The sequence below is a fragment of the Hyla sarda genome, chromosome 8 (genome assembly GCF_029499605.1).
Source record: "Hyla sarda isolate aHylSar1 chromosome 8, aHylSar1.hap1, whole genome shotgun sequence".
NCBI lineage: Eukaryota > Metazoa > Chordata > Amphibia > Anura > Hylidae > Hyla > Hyla sarda.
In genome coordinates, this window is record NC_079196.1 from 41984552 (window position 1) to 42001449 (window position 16898).

The window sequence follows — 16898 nt, forward strand, 5'->3', positions numbered from 1 at the left end:
TTAGGAATCAGTTTTTCATCAAAAACCTGATACTGGAACTTTATTGCAAAAACGTGGTGTGCATGCACCCTTAGTTTGGTGCGAAAAGTTACAAAGCATAATGAGACCTGTACCTAGACTTAAAATTCAGTGGTTCCCAAACTGAGGACCTCCAAATCTTGCAAAAAAAACTACAACTCCCAGCATGCCCGGACAGCCGTTGGCTGTCCGGGCATGCTGGGAATTGTAGTTTTTATTAACATCTTGTGGTCCACACTTTGAAGACTTACATGATCAGAGAGGCAGGTGAGAAGTGTGGACCACTCTTTCTCATGATCGTTCAGGGTCTGAACACTAGGACCCCGACTGATCAAAACTTTTCATATGTCTTTACGACCTGTAAAAAGTTTTGTTCAAATGACAGGTACACTTTAAAAACTTGTAAAAACTTTATATATATAAATATATATATATATATATATATATATATATATATATATATCAACTGGCTCCAGAAAGTTAAACAGATTTGTAAATTACTTCTTTTAATTTTTTTAAATCCTTTCAGTACTTATGAGCTGCTGAAGTTGAGTTGTTCTTTTCTGTCTAAGTGCTCTCCGATGACACCTGTCTCGGGAACTGTCCAGAGTAGAAGCACATCCCCATAGCAAACCTCTTCTACTCTGTGCAGTTCCCAAGACAGACAGAGGTGTCAGCAGAGAGCACTGTTGACAGACAGAAAAGAACAACTCAACTTCAGCAGCTGATAATTATTGGAAGGATTACGATTTCGTAACAGAAGTCATTTTTCTGTAGCCAGTTGATATGAAAAAAAAAAGTTTTTTCCTGGAATGCCCCTTTAAATCTACAGGCTGAAAACCTTTTAGATGAGAATGATGACTGTTTCCATTCCCTGACAGCAAATATCTTGGAAATGTGGAGGAACGGATCAAGTATATTGAAAAGTATAATTAGCTTGAAGCTGAAAAATTCCTTTTAGGCTATGTTCACACAAAGTAAAATCCGCCCGCATATTTTATTTTAAGTACGCATTTTCTTCCGTATTCGGTAAAAATTGTGAAAATATCCTAAGGGCGAATGGCAATGGCAATGAGCTCGATCTGGTTCGGTTGCATTTTTTGTGTACACTTAAATAATATGATTATTTTTAAAAACAACAATGTGGCATTCTCGGTACCAGTTTTTTCCGGGGTTCATACTTACCTGGCCTGAAGCTGGAGACCTTTATTATGAGTTTTTCAGTCATATTTCTTCCTTCCTCTCTGTTCACTGGTTTAGTGTCTTATTTTCCGGCTCTACTTCTTCTCTTCTTCCTCTTGCTGTCAGGATTCCTCTGGGATCAGTCCTGGGTCCTCTCCTTTTTTCTAAATCAACTGGTGCCAGAAAGTTAAACAGATTTGTAAATTACTTCTATTAAAAAATCTTAATCCTTCCAGTACTTATCAGCTGGTATATTATCCACAGGAAGTTCTTTTCTTGTTGAATTTCCTTTCTGTCTGACCACAGTGCTCTCTGCTGACATCTCTGTCCATTTTAGGAACTGTCCAGAGTAGGAGCAAATCCCCATAGCAAACCTCTCCTGCTCTGGACAGTTCCTAAAATGGACAGAGATGTCAGCAGAGAGCACTGTGGTCAGACAGAAAGGAAATTCAACAAGAAAAGAACTTCCTGTGGATAATATAGCAGCTAAAAAGTACTGGAAGGATAAAGATTTTTAAATAGAAGTAATTTACTAATCTGTTTAACTTGTTTTTTAACAGTTGATTTAAAAAAAATGTTTTCCAGTGGAGTATCCCTTTTAATAAATGATTAGTACATGAATTTTTCCAGTACCACCTCTATGCTGATGACACTCAGCTCTATACCTCTTCCCCGGTATCACCCCTGCCCTCCTACAAAATACCAGTGACTGTCTCTCTGCTGTCTCAAACATCATGTCCTCCTTGTATCTGAAACTGAATCTTTCTAAAACAGAACATTTTGTATTTCCTCCTTCAAATAAATTACCCAAACCTGATGTCTCCATCTCTCTGTGTGGTATTACCCTTACTCTGGCAGCATGCTCTCTGCTCTATCATTCACTTTGTATATTCAGCCCCTTTCACGTTCTTGTCACCTGCACCTAAAAGAAATCTCTGCTTCTCGGCCTTTTGGCTAAGATCAAGTGTAGTATCTGTTCTTATCAGTGGTTCAGTCTCTGCCATTGATGTAGGATGGATGCAGCATGGAGGAGCAGGTGTACCGGGGCGTTCCGGGGCGATAGACCGCATCCTTTGTGCACGTTTTTTTAGTGTGACACGTTTGCACTTTTTCTTTCACTTTAGGTGATAGAGAGCACTTGCCTCGGCTCTTAATGAAAAACAGAATCTGCTCTTTTCTCACTGTTGAAACCACTAAAACTCTGGTTGTTGCAATGATTCATTCTCGCCTTTGCTATTGTTAAAGAGTACCTGTCATGATGCTGTTAAATTTTATAATCCTCCCATTTTACTGCCCCTATCATGATAAACAACCCCCTGCCTTTATTGTTATCATTTGTTAGTTTTCTACCTTGATATTGCTCTGTATTATCTGCTCAGTCTCTGTCAGGTTCACAGACTGGCAAGGGGCGTTCCCCAGCAGGCGTGACATCATCTGAAGCCATACAGGGGAGAACTTCCTCCCTTACTCTGCTACACACAGCCCAGAGCAGTTCAGTTTGAGATGAGCTATGATTGGATAAGGCTGCACCCCCCCCCCTCCCCCTCAGCACTCTAGACTGCATTTCCTGATTTTGGACTTCTACCAGGCCAGTAGGAGTCCAAAGTCTGTGCAAGAGATGGGGGAAATGTGCTCTGGCAGCTTTTTTAATCACAAAATAAAACAAAGTATATTAGAAAGATTGTCTATTTACCATAATTTAAGTTTTAAGGATAGTGCTCATTTAAGTTTGAAAATTTTGTGTACATTATGCAAGTGTTTAATTTTGTGCCAAAATTTTGCCCTCAAAATTGTAAAGTGATGTGTAATTTGTTGATACTATATAAATAAATATTTATTATTATTATCTAATCATCTTTCTCTAAATATATGAAATATATATATACTCACCTACAATCCTGTTAGGGCTTGTACACTCATGCATTACCAATATATTTGACCTAATGCTGTACAACATACGGTATATAGTAAAACAAGCTTAGAATAATAGAAAATCCCATATTTCACATCAGGCATCGGCACTACAATAGTCTATCCCAACATATGCAGCACCTTGAATAACGTTTTCTTATCAAATGCCACTTGTTCCATTCCAGGATCAGCTGGATACAGAAAAACTCAGTGTCTTGAAATTGGAAGGAAAACTTGACAAGTTGGAGTCTGTCCTCTCCAATAAGAATGAGGAAATTCAATATCTAAAAAAGTCATTGAAAGAAGCCAGAGAGATGAAAGAAAGACCAGACCAAAGAACAATCCTGGACACAGAAGTGAGTGTGGGGAGGGTATTGTTCTCATGGATTTTTCTGGATGGTGTTTACATTCCAGTATACGTGATTGTTTCCTAATCCTGTCACTGTGTATGGGTGACGGCAATCCTCAGGTATAACTTGCCTGCAGTCCGGCTGGTCCTGTTTTCTGGTATACATGAATCAGCCACTAGGAGATGATCTAACACTGCAGATTGGGTATTTCATTGCCCTATATTGGTATTTATTTCCATTAAACTCTTTTCATAATCTTTAGCTTTTGTATATGTGGTGGCCCAGTATGGGAGATGTTACCCCGTACCTTTGCTGCCCTGTCAGGCAGCCTCCTTCAGTGTCCCTAGGGCCCCTAGCACCTGTTTCCCCCCTGTACATATGTTCTGCAGTGTATTGTATTATAAAATGTGTTGTATCTTTAAAAGTGATGTCATGTGCAGGGCCGTTTGAAGGAAATTGGGGGCCCCAAGCAAAATGAACATGGAGCCCCCCCCCCCCCCTTTGATGTTCACTCACGTCATGCTCTAGGGCCGGCGTCAGGACATAGTAACGCCGGCCCTTGAATTCTGGGAGCGCAACGTGAGTGAACGTCGATACGACGCACATTAGGTGCAGCAGAGTTCTCCCCACACTAGGTGCAGCAGTGTTCTCCCCACATTAGGTGCAGCAGATTTCCCCCCCACATTAGGTAGGCAGTGTTCCCCCACATTAGGTGCAGCATAGTTCTCCCCACATTAGGCTGGCAGTGTTCTCCCCACATTAGGCAGGCAGTGTTCCCCCACATTAGGCAGGCAGTGTTCCCCCCCACATTAGGCAGGCAGTGTCCCCCCCCCCCCCCCACATTAGGTACAGCATAGTTCTCTCCACATTAGGTTGGCAGTGTTCCCCCACATTAGGTGCAGCATAGTTCTCCCAACATTAGGTAGGCAGTGTCTCCCCCACATTAGGTACAGTATAGTTCTCCCCACATTAGGTTGGCAGTGTTCCCCCACATTAGGTGCAGCATAGTTCTCCCAACATTAGGTAGGCAGTGTCCCCCCCCCCCCACCACATTAGGTACAGCATAGTTCTCCCCACATTAGGTTGGCAGTGTTCCCCCATGTTGGGTGCAGCATAGTTCTCCCCACATTAGGCTGGCAGTGTTCTCCCCACATTAGGCAGGCAGTGTTCCCCCACATTAGGCAGGCAGTGTTCCCCCCACATTAGGCAGGCAGTGTCCCCCCCCCCCCACATTAGGTGCAGCATAGTTCTCCCCACATTAGGTTGGCAGTGTTTCCCCACATTAGGCAGGCAGTGTTCCCCCCACATTAGGCAGGCAGTGTTCCCCCTTAGTAGGCAGGCAGTGTTCCCCCCACATTAGGTGCAGCAGTGTTCCCCCCACATTAGGTGCAACAGTGTTCACCCCCCCCCCCCCTGCATGAAGACAGTAAGAATGATATCCTTGCCAGAAAGTGTACCCTAAATAAAATACTGCCCCACACTGTACCCTAAATATAATACTGCTGTACACTGTACCCTGAATATAATACTGCCACACACTGTACCCTGAATATAATACTGCCACACACTGTACCCTGAATATAATACTGCCACACACTGTACCCTGAATATAATACTGCTATACACTGTACCCTGAATATAACACTGCCACACATTGTAACCTGAATACTGCCACATGCTGTACCCACTAAATATAATACTGCCATACACTCTACCCACTAAATATAATACTGCCCCACACTGTACCCTGAACATAATACTGCCACACACTGTACCCTGAATATAATGCTGCTCCACACAGTATCCACTGAATATAATACTGCCACACATGCATACACACCATATATATACATATACACCCCTCTTATCCTCTGTGTCCTCATCACCCCCATAACCCCCCCCGCCGAACCTCTCCTCATCATTAATATAACCCCCCCGCCACCTCTCCTCATCACTACTATAACCAGGGGGGTTATGGGGGGGGGTGATGAGGAGAGGTGCAGGGGGGGGGCACCTCTCATCACCCCCATAACACCCCCCCTGCACCTCTCATCACCCCCATAACACCCCCCTGCACCTCTCCTGACCCCCATTACACTCCCCCCCTGCACCTCTTATCACCCCCATAACACCCCTGCACCTCTTATCACCCCCATAACACCCCTGCACCTTTTATCACCCCCATAACACCCCTGCACCTCTTATCACACCCATAACATCCCCCCCACACACACACCTCTCATCACCTTTGTAGTCCCCTAACCACCATACAATCCCCTAGGGTAACAACATCTGCCCTGCACCACACGCCCCACCACCACATATATAACAGGGTTCTATAAGTTTTATTGAAAACTAGTACCAGGCATTACCCGATCTTCCTACCTAAATCTTGTAGGACAAGAAAAGAAAACAATGACGCTCTCATCCTCATAACACATCCTCATATCTCATATTCATATCAGGACCTCATATCCCAACCCCATATCCTGTCCTCATATCTTATATTTATATCCCGGCCTCATATCCCAAACGCATACCCTAACCTCATCTCCCATCCTAATATTCCGTCCTCATATCCTGTCCTCATAACTTTTCCTCATATCCCGACCTCATATCACCTTCTCATATCCTGTCATTGTATGCCAACTTTATATCTCTTCATCATATCCCATCCTTATATTCCGTTCTCATATGCTGTCATCATATGCCGACTTTATATCTTGTCCTTATATTCTGACCTTATATGCCATCCTAATATCTAATCCTTATATCCCAACCTTATATCCCGACCTCATATCTTGTCCTCATATCCCTTCCCCCGCACTAACTATTCTCTGCACCGCTCTGCTGGACAGTCGGCAGGATGTTTTAAAAGCCTTAGAGTAATGCGGTCAGGAGATGTACCAGAAGTCCCATAGACTCACACGGGACTTTAGACAAGAAATCCCATCCTTGCAAATGAGGGTGGGTTAGGGTTGATTTAAACTTAAGGACGAAGGGCGTACCTGTACGCCTTTGTCCCACTCTCCTTCTATAATGCGTGCTCAGGAGCTAAGCCTGTATTGTGATGTCACTGTGCATATTAACCCTGTACAGTGCAGGTATAATACACACAGTGATGTCACAGTACAGGGATAATACACACAGTGATGTCACAGTACAGGGATAATACACAGTGATGTCACAGTACAGGGATAATACACACAGTGATGTCACAGTACAGGAATAAAACACAGTGATGTCACAGTACAGGGATAATACACACAGGGATGTCACAGTACATGGATAATACACACTGTGATGTCGCAGTACAGGGATAATACACACAGTGACATCACAGTACAGGAATAATACACACAGTAACATCACAGTACAGTATGTTGACTTGTGCTGTACTTCTTATTGTCTAGTGTTGAGCGGCATAGGCCATATTTGAATTCGCGATATTTCGCGAATATATGGAGGAATCTTCGTCATATATTCGCTAAATTCGCATATTCGTAATATTCGCATTTTATTTTCGCATATGCGAAAATTCGCGTATGTGAAAATTAGAATATATAAAATTTAGCATAAGCAAAAATTTGCACGCCAGTCTCACACAGTAGTATTAGAGCCTTCTTTACACCACACAAGCTGGAAGCAGAGAGGGGTGATCACTGTGGTGTGTACTGTGAAAGAAAAGAAAAAAAAAACGAATATTCGTAATTACGAATATATAGTGCTATATTTGCGAATATTCGCGAAATCGCGAATATGCGATATTCGCGAATAAAATTCGTATTGCAAATATTCGCCAGCAACACTATTATTGACCATGATGAAACACATTAGGCCCGTGCCTCATATGTTTTAGGTGGCACTATGACCACTTAGGTGACACTGGGGGCATTATTGCAACTTGGAGGGGCACAGGACAGGGGGCATTATATGTGAGGGGCCCAGGACATTTAGGGTTGCATTAAGGTTATGTGAGGGGAACAGGCATTGTTACAACTTGGGGGCATAAGACAGGGGGCATTAATATTATATGTTGGGACACAGGACAGAGGTATTATTATGTGGGGGCAAAGAGCAGGAGGCATTATTATATTGTATATGTGGGGGCACAGGATGGTTTAGCATTTCAGAGGTATGGTTTATATTTCTAGGGTGGTACAGTTTTTATGGGCCACAATATGTTGCAGTATTGTATTCAGAGGGTACACTGTATTCAAAGGTTATATTCAGAGGGTACAGTGTGAGGTAGTATTACATTCAAAGGGTTGAGTGTGTGGTAGTATTATATTAGGAGGATACAGTGTGTGGCAGTAATATATTCATAGGGTACAGTGTGTGCCAGTATTATATTCATAGGGTACAGTGTGTGGCAGTATTAAATTCATAGGGTACAGTTTGTGACAGTATTATATTCATAGGCTACAGTGTGTGGCAGTATTATATTCATAGGCTAAAGTGTGTGGCAGTATTATATTCATAGGGTACAGTGTGTGGCAGTATTATATTCATAGAGTACAGTGTGTGGCAGTATTATATTCATGGGGTAGAGTTTGTGACTGTATTATATTCATAGGGTACAGTGTGTGGCAATATTATATTCATAGGGTACAGTGTGTGGCTGGTTCATATTATTATATTCAGAGGCTACAGAATAAAGACAAGGTGTCATTTTTACCAAAAAGTGATCTGTGTAGAATCAGAAGCCCCCAAAAGTTACAAAGTGGCATTGTTTTTTTATTTAAATCTTTCCCCACTAAGAGATTTTTTTTTTTTTCCTGTAGATTTTATGGTGAAATTACTGATGTCATTACAAAGTAAAATTGGTGGCACAAAAAACAAGCCCTTATATGGGTATGTAGGTGGAAAATGTAGGTGAGGAAGAAAAAACGAAAGTGCAAAAATGAAAAACCTGTGGTCCTTAAGGGGTTAAAAGGAAAAATAAATTTCAAATCAAGTGGTGCCAGAAAGTTTTCCAGATTTGTAAATTACTTCTAATTAAAATTAATTCTTAATCCTTCCAGTACTTATCAGCTGCTGTATGCACCAGAGAAGGTTGTGTAGTTCTTTCCAGTCTGACTACAGTGCTCTCTGCTGACACCTCTGTCCATGTCTGGATCTGTCCAGAGTAGGAGCAAATCCCCATAGCAAACCTCTCCTGCTCTGGACAGTTCCTGACATGGACAGAGATGGCAGTAGAGAGAACTGTGGTCAGACTGGAAACACAACATCCTTTTGGAGCATACATTTTCTAGTATTCAAGTATAATTCAAGTATTATACAGATATGGCTTCACAATGCTTATACAATGAATAATATTCACACTTGTAACTGTAAATCTGTATTTGTTTTTTATGAGATGAGAAATACGAACATTACTCAAGATCCTTCTGCGGCAGCTCCAGCCCCTAATGACAATGCAAGGTTCAGTATTGTTATTATTTCTTGCTATTCATTTACATTGTACAATGGGCAAAAGGTGTGTGTGTATATATATATATATATATATATATATATATATATATATATAACTATATTTTATGTACTGGATTCTAAATCCTATCAATCTCATATCTATCTCATATCTATCTATCCCACTATCATATCTATCTATTTATCTCAAATCTATTATCTATCATCTATCTATCTATTCACTATCTACAGTCATGGCCATAAATGTTGACACCCCTGAAATTTTTCTAGAAAATGAAGTATTTCTCACAGAAAAGGATTGCAGTAACACATGTTTTGCTATACACATGTTTATTCCCTTTGTGTGTATTGGAACTAAACCAAAAAAGGGAGGAAAAAAAGCAAATTGGACATAATGTCACCAAACTCCAAAAATGGTCTGGACAAAATTATTGGCACCTTTCAAAATTGTTGAAAAATAAGATTGTTTCAAGCATGTGATGCTCCTTTATACTCACCTGGGGCAAGTAACAGATGTGGGCAATATAAAAATCACACCTGAAAGCAGATAAAAAGGAGAGAAGTCACTTAGTCTTTGCATTGTGTGTATGTGTGTGCCACACTAAACATGGACAACAGAAAGAGAAGAGAACTGTCTGAGGACTTGGGAACCAAAATTGTGGAAAAATTTCAACAATCTCCAGAGATCTAGATTTGCCTTTGTCCACAGTGCGCAACATTATCAAGAAGTTTGTAAACCCATGGCACTGTAGCTAATCTGCCTGGGCGTGGACGGAAGAGAAAAATTGATGATAGGTGTCAACGCAGTATAGTCCAGATGGTGGATAAGCAGTCCCAAACAAGTTCCAAAGATATTCAAGCTGGCCAGCAGGCTCAGGGAGCATCAGTGTCAGCGCGAACTAGCAGTCGACATTTAAATGAAATGAAACGCTATGGCAGGAGACCCAGGAGGACCCCACTGCTGACACAGAGACATAAAAAAGCAAGACTACATTTTGCCAAAATGAACTTGAGTAAGCCAAAATCCTTCTGGGAAAACGTCTTGTTTACAGATGAGACCAAGATAGAGCTTTTTGGTAAAGCACATCATTCTACTGTTTACCGAAAACGGAATGAGGCCTACAAAGAAAAGAACACAGTACCTACAGTGAAATATGGTGGCGGTTCAATGATGTTTTGGGGTTTGTTTTGCTGCCTTTGGCACTGGGTGCCTTGAATGTGTACAAGGCATCATGAAATCTGAGGATTACCAATGGATTTTGGGTCGCACTGTACAGCCCAGTGTCAGAAAGCTGGGTTTGCGTCCAAGATCTTGGGTCTTCCAGCAGGACAATGTCCCCAAACATATGTCAAAAAGCCCCCAGAAATGGATGGCAACAAAGCGCTGGAGAGTTCTGAAGTGGCCAGCAATGAGTCCAGATCTAAATCCTATTGAACACCTATGGGGAGATCCTAAAATTGCTTTTGGGAAAAGGCGCCTTCCAATAAGAAAGACCTGGAGCAGTTTGCAAAGGAAGAGTGGTCCAACATTCCGGCTGAGAGGTGTAAGAAGCTTATTGATGGTTATAGGAAGCGACTGATTTCAGTTATTTTTTCCAAAGGGTGTGCAACCAAATATTAAGTTAAGGGTGCCAATAACTTTGTCCAGCCCATTTTTGGAGTTTGGTGTGACATTATGTCCAATTTGCTTTTTTTCCTCCCTTTTTTGGTTTAGTTCCAATACACACAAAGGGAATAAACATGTGTATAGCAAAACATGTTACTGCAATCCTTTTCTGTGAGAAATACTTCATTTTCTTGAAAAATTTCAGGGGTACCAACATTTACGGCCATGACTGTGTATATATATTATCTATTTATCTATCTAATATCTATCTATCTCATATCTATCTATCTCATATATATATATATATATATATATATATATCCATCTCATATGTATCTCCTATCTATCTATCTATCTAAAGCAAATAAAAACGGCACAACTAATATCCAGAGTACAAGTAAAATTCGGCGTGCCCGCATAACTGTAACCTGGGTCGCCGGTTCCTCAATCCAGACAATAGCAAAATACGATGCAGCACTCCACAGGTTGCAAATAAATGGTGGTTTTTATTCCATCATGTGCATAGACAACGTTTCGCCAGTCTCACACTGGCTTTCTCAAGTCGAGAAAGCCAGTGTGAGACTGGCGAAACATTGTCTATGCACATGATGGAATAAAACCCACCGTTTATTTGCAACCTGTGGAGTGCTGCATCGTATTTTGCTATTATCTATCTATTTAACTATCTATCTATCTCATATCTATCTATCTATCTATCTATCTCATATCTGTGCATTTATCTAAATACATAGGTCAGACCCCCACAATAATATCACATCAATATGTTATCAATATGACTTATGGAAATACTACTTTATTAAGAGCAACACCCTAAATGCAGTGTTTCCCAGCCAGTGTTCCTCCAGCTGTTGGAAAACTCCAACTCCCAGCATGCTGTCCGGGCATGCTGGAGATTGGAGTTTTCCAACAGCTGTAATTCACATTGATTGGGAAACACTATCGCTGTGGTTGTCGGTGCAGCAGTAGTATTATTCAACAGAACAGTATAATCCTAGACAATCCCTTTATGTATTGACACTATTAGAAATTTTTACAATTTTTGAAGTTTCCGCTGAATTCTCTAAAGTGTTGGAGATATTTTCATATTTGTGGTGTTTTGCATTTGTAATTTATGTAATTTATTGATCATGCAATTCAAGGATTTCTCTTAAAGAATGCAGAAAAAACAAATGCCACAAACAAACAAATAATACATGATCAATGATATGAGGACGGCATATGAGGCCAGGATATAAGGATGAGATATGAGGACGAGAGCGTCATTTTGTTTTTCCTCTCCCGCAAGGTGTAGGTAAGGAGAGTGTCCAGCAGGCAGGTGCAATGTGGGGGACAGGATATGAGGACGGGATATGAGGTCGGGATATGAGGACGGGATATGAGGTTAGGATATGAGAATGAGATATGAGGACAAGATATGAGGACGGGATATGAGATTGGAATATGAGGATGGGATATGAGGATGGGATATGAGGTCGGGATATGAGGACGGGATACAGTAACCCCCCGACCTACGATGGCCCCGACATATGATAAAATCGACATACGATGGCCTCTCAGACATACAATGCTTTTATATGTCGGGGCCATCGCATTAACTGCTATCCGACAGCGCAAAATGCTTAAGCTGCTGTCGGATAGCAGTTTAAGCATCCCTGGCAGGTTTGCTTACCTATTCCCGCTGCTCCGGGTCCACTTCGCGATCCTCCGGTGTCTTGCGCATCTTCTCCAGGGTCCGGGCCTTGCTTTCCGGCGTCGTTATTACATCACTACGCACGCCGCGCCGGCGCAGCAGCGTAATAACGTCACCAGAAAGAGAGGCCCGGACCCTGCAGAAGATGCGCAAGACACCGGAGGATCGCGAAGAAGACACCGGAGCAGCGGGACAGCATCGGGAGCCCCTGGAACAGCAGCGGGAGCGGTGAGGACCTGGTGCGGAGCGGCGGGGACAGGTAAGTACAGCTTCCTATACTTTACATTGCACGGATCCCTCAACATACGATGGATTCGACAAACGATGTGTCGTTTGGAACGAATTACCATCGTATGTTGAGGGACCACTGTATGAGGTCGGGATATGAGGTCGGGATATGAGGACGGGATATGAGGTCGGGATATGATGTTGGGATATGAGGATGGGATATGAGGTTGGGATATGATGTTGGGATATGAGGACGCAATATGAGGTTGGCATATGAGGACAGGATATGAGGTTGGGATATGAGGTCGGGATATGAGGTCGGGATATGAGGTCGAGATATGAGGTCGGGCTATGAGGTCGGGCTATGAGGTCGGGCTATGAGGTCGGGCTATGAGGTCGGGATATGAGGCCGGGCTATGAGGTCGGGCTATGAGGTCGGGCTATGAGGTCGGGCTATGAGGTCGGGATATGAGGTCGGGATATGAGGTCGGGATATGAGGTCGGGATATGAGGCAGGGATATGAGGTCGGGATATGATGTTGGGATATGAGGTCGGGGATATGATGTTGGGATATGAGGTCGGGATATGAGGATGGGATATGAGGTCAGGATCTGAAGGCGTGATATGAGGTCAGACTATGGGGACAGGATATGAGGACAAGAGCATCATTGTTGCCTTTTATGTCCCACAAAGTTTTGGTAGGAAGACTGGGTAACACCAGGTACTCAACTACTTTTTCTAAAAAGTTGCAGAACTTCTCATAAAACATTGGTGAATATTCAATAACGCAGATCTGTAAAGCCGTCTCCCTTACTGTTGACCACTGCTAATTTCTAAAAAAAAATTATGTAAACTGCAGGTTTGTTATTCATTGTTGAATATTCATTATTATTTTTTTTTATTATGTATTGACTCTATTTGTAGATGAAAAGCTTTAATTAACATTCAGATTATTATTTTTTAATTTCCATTTGGGTTCTTTGTAGTTAGGTGGAATATGTTAGCACACATCAGTGCTGCGCAGCCTCCTCTGTCTTTTGTTAGCATATTGTATCTTTATATTCTATAATTAGCATTCAGGGGTAATGAGTTTAGCACTAACCACCCGTTTGTAACGCTAATTAGTCTACCTCCCCCTTTGTTACCATCCATTAATACTATACTAGTTTTTTTTTATTAGTATTTATTGAAATTCACTAGTATTAGTTGTTAAGTGTAGCTCTTTTCTTTTGAAAGCATTTATTAACACTTTCCTCCATTTTTTTTTTTTTTTTTACAGTTCGTAGAATCTGCTGGTTGTATTTGTGAGCATTTATTAGTAATCATGTCACCCTTAATTAGTTGCTACTAACATGAGTGCCATAGTCTTGCATTCATATTTATTTACTAGAAATAAATATCATTAGCACTATTTACACTTGTAAGGTTGGGTACTTCATGTTTAAATGATTATTTGTACCCTCCTGTATCTCCACCTTTTTAACGCTGTGTTGTTTTCAGGCCCAACATTCTGTGCTGATTCATCTCATAGTCGTAGGTCTGTTATTTTCTGATACATAGCTCCAAATCCCCCCGGATAGAAATACTGTATTTTTCGTCATATAAGATTCTCCTGCATATAAGACGCACCTAATTTTATTGGATAAAAATCTAGAAAATAAAGATTCTAAACCAAATACAATGTAAAGTGTGTCTTACGGCAAAAAATACGGTAGTTGAGTAATATTATTCTAGCTACATGACTTTTTTTTAAGTATAAGGGGGGCACATGTCCGTCTATGTTTACAATATGTCAGTCATAGACAAATATCCAAATGGGAAGAGGAGGTCCTAAGAAAAAATCTGTTTAACATACATAAATTGCTTAAAAAATATACTGTAGATGGATGGATAGATGGATAGATAGATAGATATGAGAGATAACTGTATTGGTTTGATGCAGGTATCTCTCCTGGTGGTTTGGGCTGGCTAATGTAGTCATACTAAGTCCACAAGATGAGATTTAAAGCAAAAGTGTTTTATTATATTTCCAATGTATAAAACACAGGCACACTGTTACGCCGAGCGCTCCGGGTCCCCGCTCCTCCCCGGAGCGCTCGCAACATCCTCGCAATCGCAGCGCCCCGGTCAGACCTGCTGACCGGGTGCGCTGCGATACCTCTTCCAGCCGGGATGCGATTCGCGATGCGGGTGGCGCCCGCTCGCGATGCGCACCCCGGCTCCCGTACCTGACTCACTCTCCGTCGGTCCTGTCCCGGCGCGCGCGGCCCCGCCCCTTAGGGCGCGCGCGTGCCGGGTCTCTACGATTTAAAGGGCCACTGCGCCGCTGATTGGCGCAGTTGGCTTAATTAGTGTATTCACCTGTGCACTTCCCTATATAACCTCACTTCCCCTTCCCTTCCTTGCCGGATCTTGTTGCCATCGTGCCAGTGAAAGCGTTTCCCAGTGTGTTCCTAGCCTGTGTTCCAGACCTCCTGCCGTTGCCCCTGACTACGATCCTTGCTGCCTGCCCCGACCTTCTGCTACGTCCGACCTTGCTCTTGTCTTCTCCATTGTACCGCGCCTATCTTCAGCAGTCAGAGAGGTTGAGCCGTTGCTAGTGGATACGACCTGGTTGCTACCGCCGCTGCAAGACCATCCCGCTTTGCGGCGGGCTCTGGTGAAAACCAGTAGCAGCTTAGAACCGGTCCACTAGCACGGTCCACGCCAATCCCTCTCTGGCACAGAGGATCCACCTCCTGCCAGCCGAATCGTGACAGTAGATCCGGCCATGGATCCCGCTGAAGTTCCACTTCCAGTTGTCGCCGACCTCACCACGGTGGTCGCCCAGCAGTCGCAACAGATAGCGCAACAAGGCCACCAGCTGTCTCAACTGACCGTGATGCTATAGCAGCTACTACCACAGCTTCAGCAATCATCTCCTCCGCCAGCTCCTGCACCTCCTCCGCAGCGAGTGGCCGCTTCCGGCCTACGACTATCCTTGCCGGATAAATTTGATGGGGACTCTAAGTTTTGCCGTGGCTTTCTTTCGCAATGTTCCCTGCACTTGGAGATGATGTCGGACCAGTTTCCTACTGAAAGGTCTAAGGTGGCTTTCGTAGTCAGCCTTCTGTCCGGAAAAGCTCTGTCATGGGCCACACCGCTCTGGGACCGCAATGACCCCATCACTGCCTCTGTACACTCCTTCTTCACGGAGATTCGAAGTGTCTTTGAGGAACCTGCCCGAGCCTCTTCTGCTGAGACTGCCCTGCTGAACCTGGTCCAGGGTAATTCTTCCGTTGGCGAGTACGCCATCCAATTCCGTACTCTTGCTTCCGAATTATCTTGGAATAATGAGGCCCTCTGCGCGACCTTTAAAAAAGGCCTATCCAGCAACATTAAAGATGTTCTGGCCGCACGAGAAATTCCTGCTAACCTGCATGAACTTATTCATCTAGCCACTCGCATTGACATGCGTTTTTCCGATAGGCGTCAGGAGCTCCGCCAGGATATGGACTTTGTTCGCACGAGGCGTTTTTTCTCCCCGGCTCCTCTCTCCTCTGGTCCTCTGCAATCCGTTCCTGTGCCTCCCGCCGTGGAGACTATGCAAGTTGACCGGTCTCGCTTGACACCTCAAGAGAGGACACGACGCCGCATGGAGAATCTGTGCCTGTACTGTGCCGATACCGAACACTTCCTGAAGGATTGTCCTATCCGTCCTCCCCGCCTGGAAAGACGTACGCTGACTCCGCACAAAGGTGAGACAGTTCTTGATGTCTACTCTGCTTCTCCACGCCTTACTGTGCCTGTGCGGATATCTTCCTCCATCTCCTCCTTCTCTACTATGGCCTTCTTGGACTCCGGATCTGCAGGAAATTTTATTTTGGCCTCCCTCATCAACAGGTTCAACATCCCGGTGACCAGTCTCGCCAGACCCCTCTACATCAATTGTGTTAACAATCAAAGATTGGACTGTACCGTGCGTTACCGCACGGAACCCCTCCTAATGTGCATCGGACCTCATCACGAAAAAATTGAGTTTTTGGTCCTCACCAATTGCACTTCGGAAATTCTCCTTGGATTACCGTGGCTTCAACGCCATTCCCCAACCCTTGATTGGTCCACAGGAGAGATCAAGAGCTGGGGTACTTCTTGTTTCAAGGACTGTCTTAAACCGGTTCCCAGTACTCCCTGCCGTGACCCTGTGGTTCCCCCTGTAACCGGTCTCCCTAAGGCCTATATGGACTATGCTGACGTATTTTGCAAAAAGCAAGCTGAGACTTTACCTCCTCACAGGCCTTATGACTGTCCTATTGACCTCCTCCCGGGCACTACTCCACCCCGGGGCAGAATTTATCCTCTGTCCGCTCCAGAGACTCTTGCTATGTCTGAATACATCCAGGAGAATTTAAAAAAGGGGTTTATCCGCAAATCCTCCTCTCCTGCCGGAGCTGGATTTTTTTTTGTGTCCAAAAAAGA

General features: G+C 43.3%; 1 protein-coding gene and 1 pseudogene across 8 annotated transcripts in view; both read left to right on the top strand.

The window, feature by feature from the left end:
* TANK (TRAF family member associated NFKB activator) overlaps nt 1-16898 on the top strand; it is a 117965-nt gene that overhangs the window by 68792 nt on the left and 32275 nt on the right. For all 8 annotated transcript variants that reach the window (XM_056536898.1, XM_056536906.1, XM_056536900.1 and 5 more), the window contains 2 exons: nt 3297-3467; nt 8821-8885. In XM_056536898.1, coding sequence (XP_056392873.1) covers nt 3297-3467; nt 8821-8885 — 236 coding nt within the window. The remainder of the gene's footprint in view (nt 1-3296; nt 3468-8820; nt 8886-16898) is intronic.
* On the top strand, nt 2135-2343 carry LOC130289991 (U2 spliceosomal RNA; annotated as a pseudogene).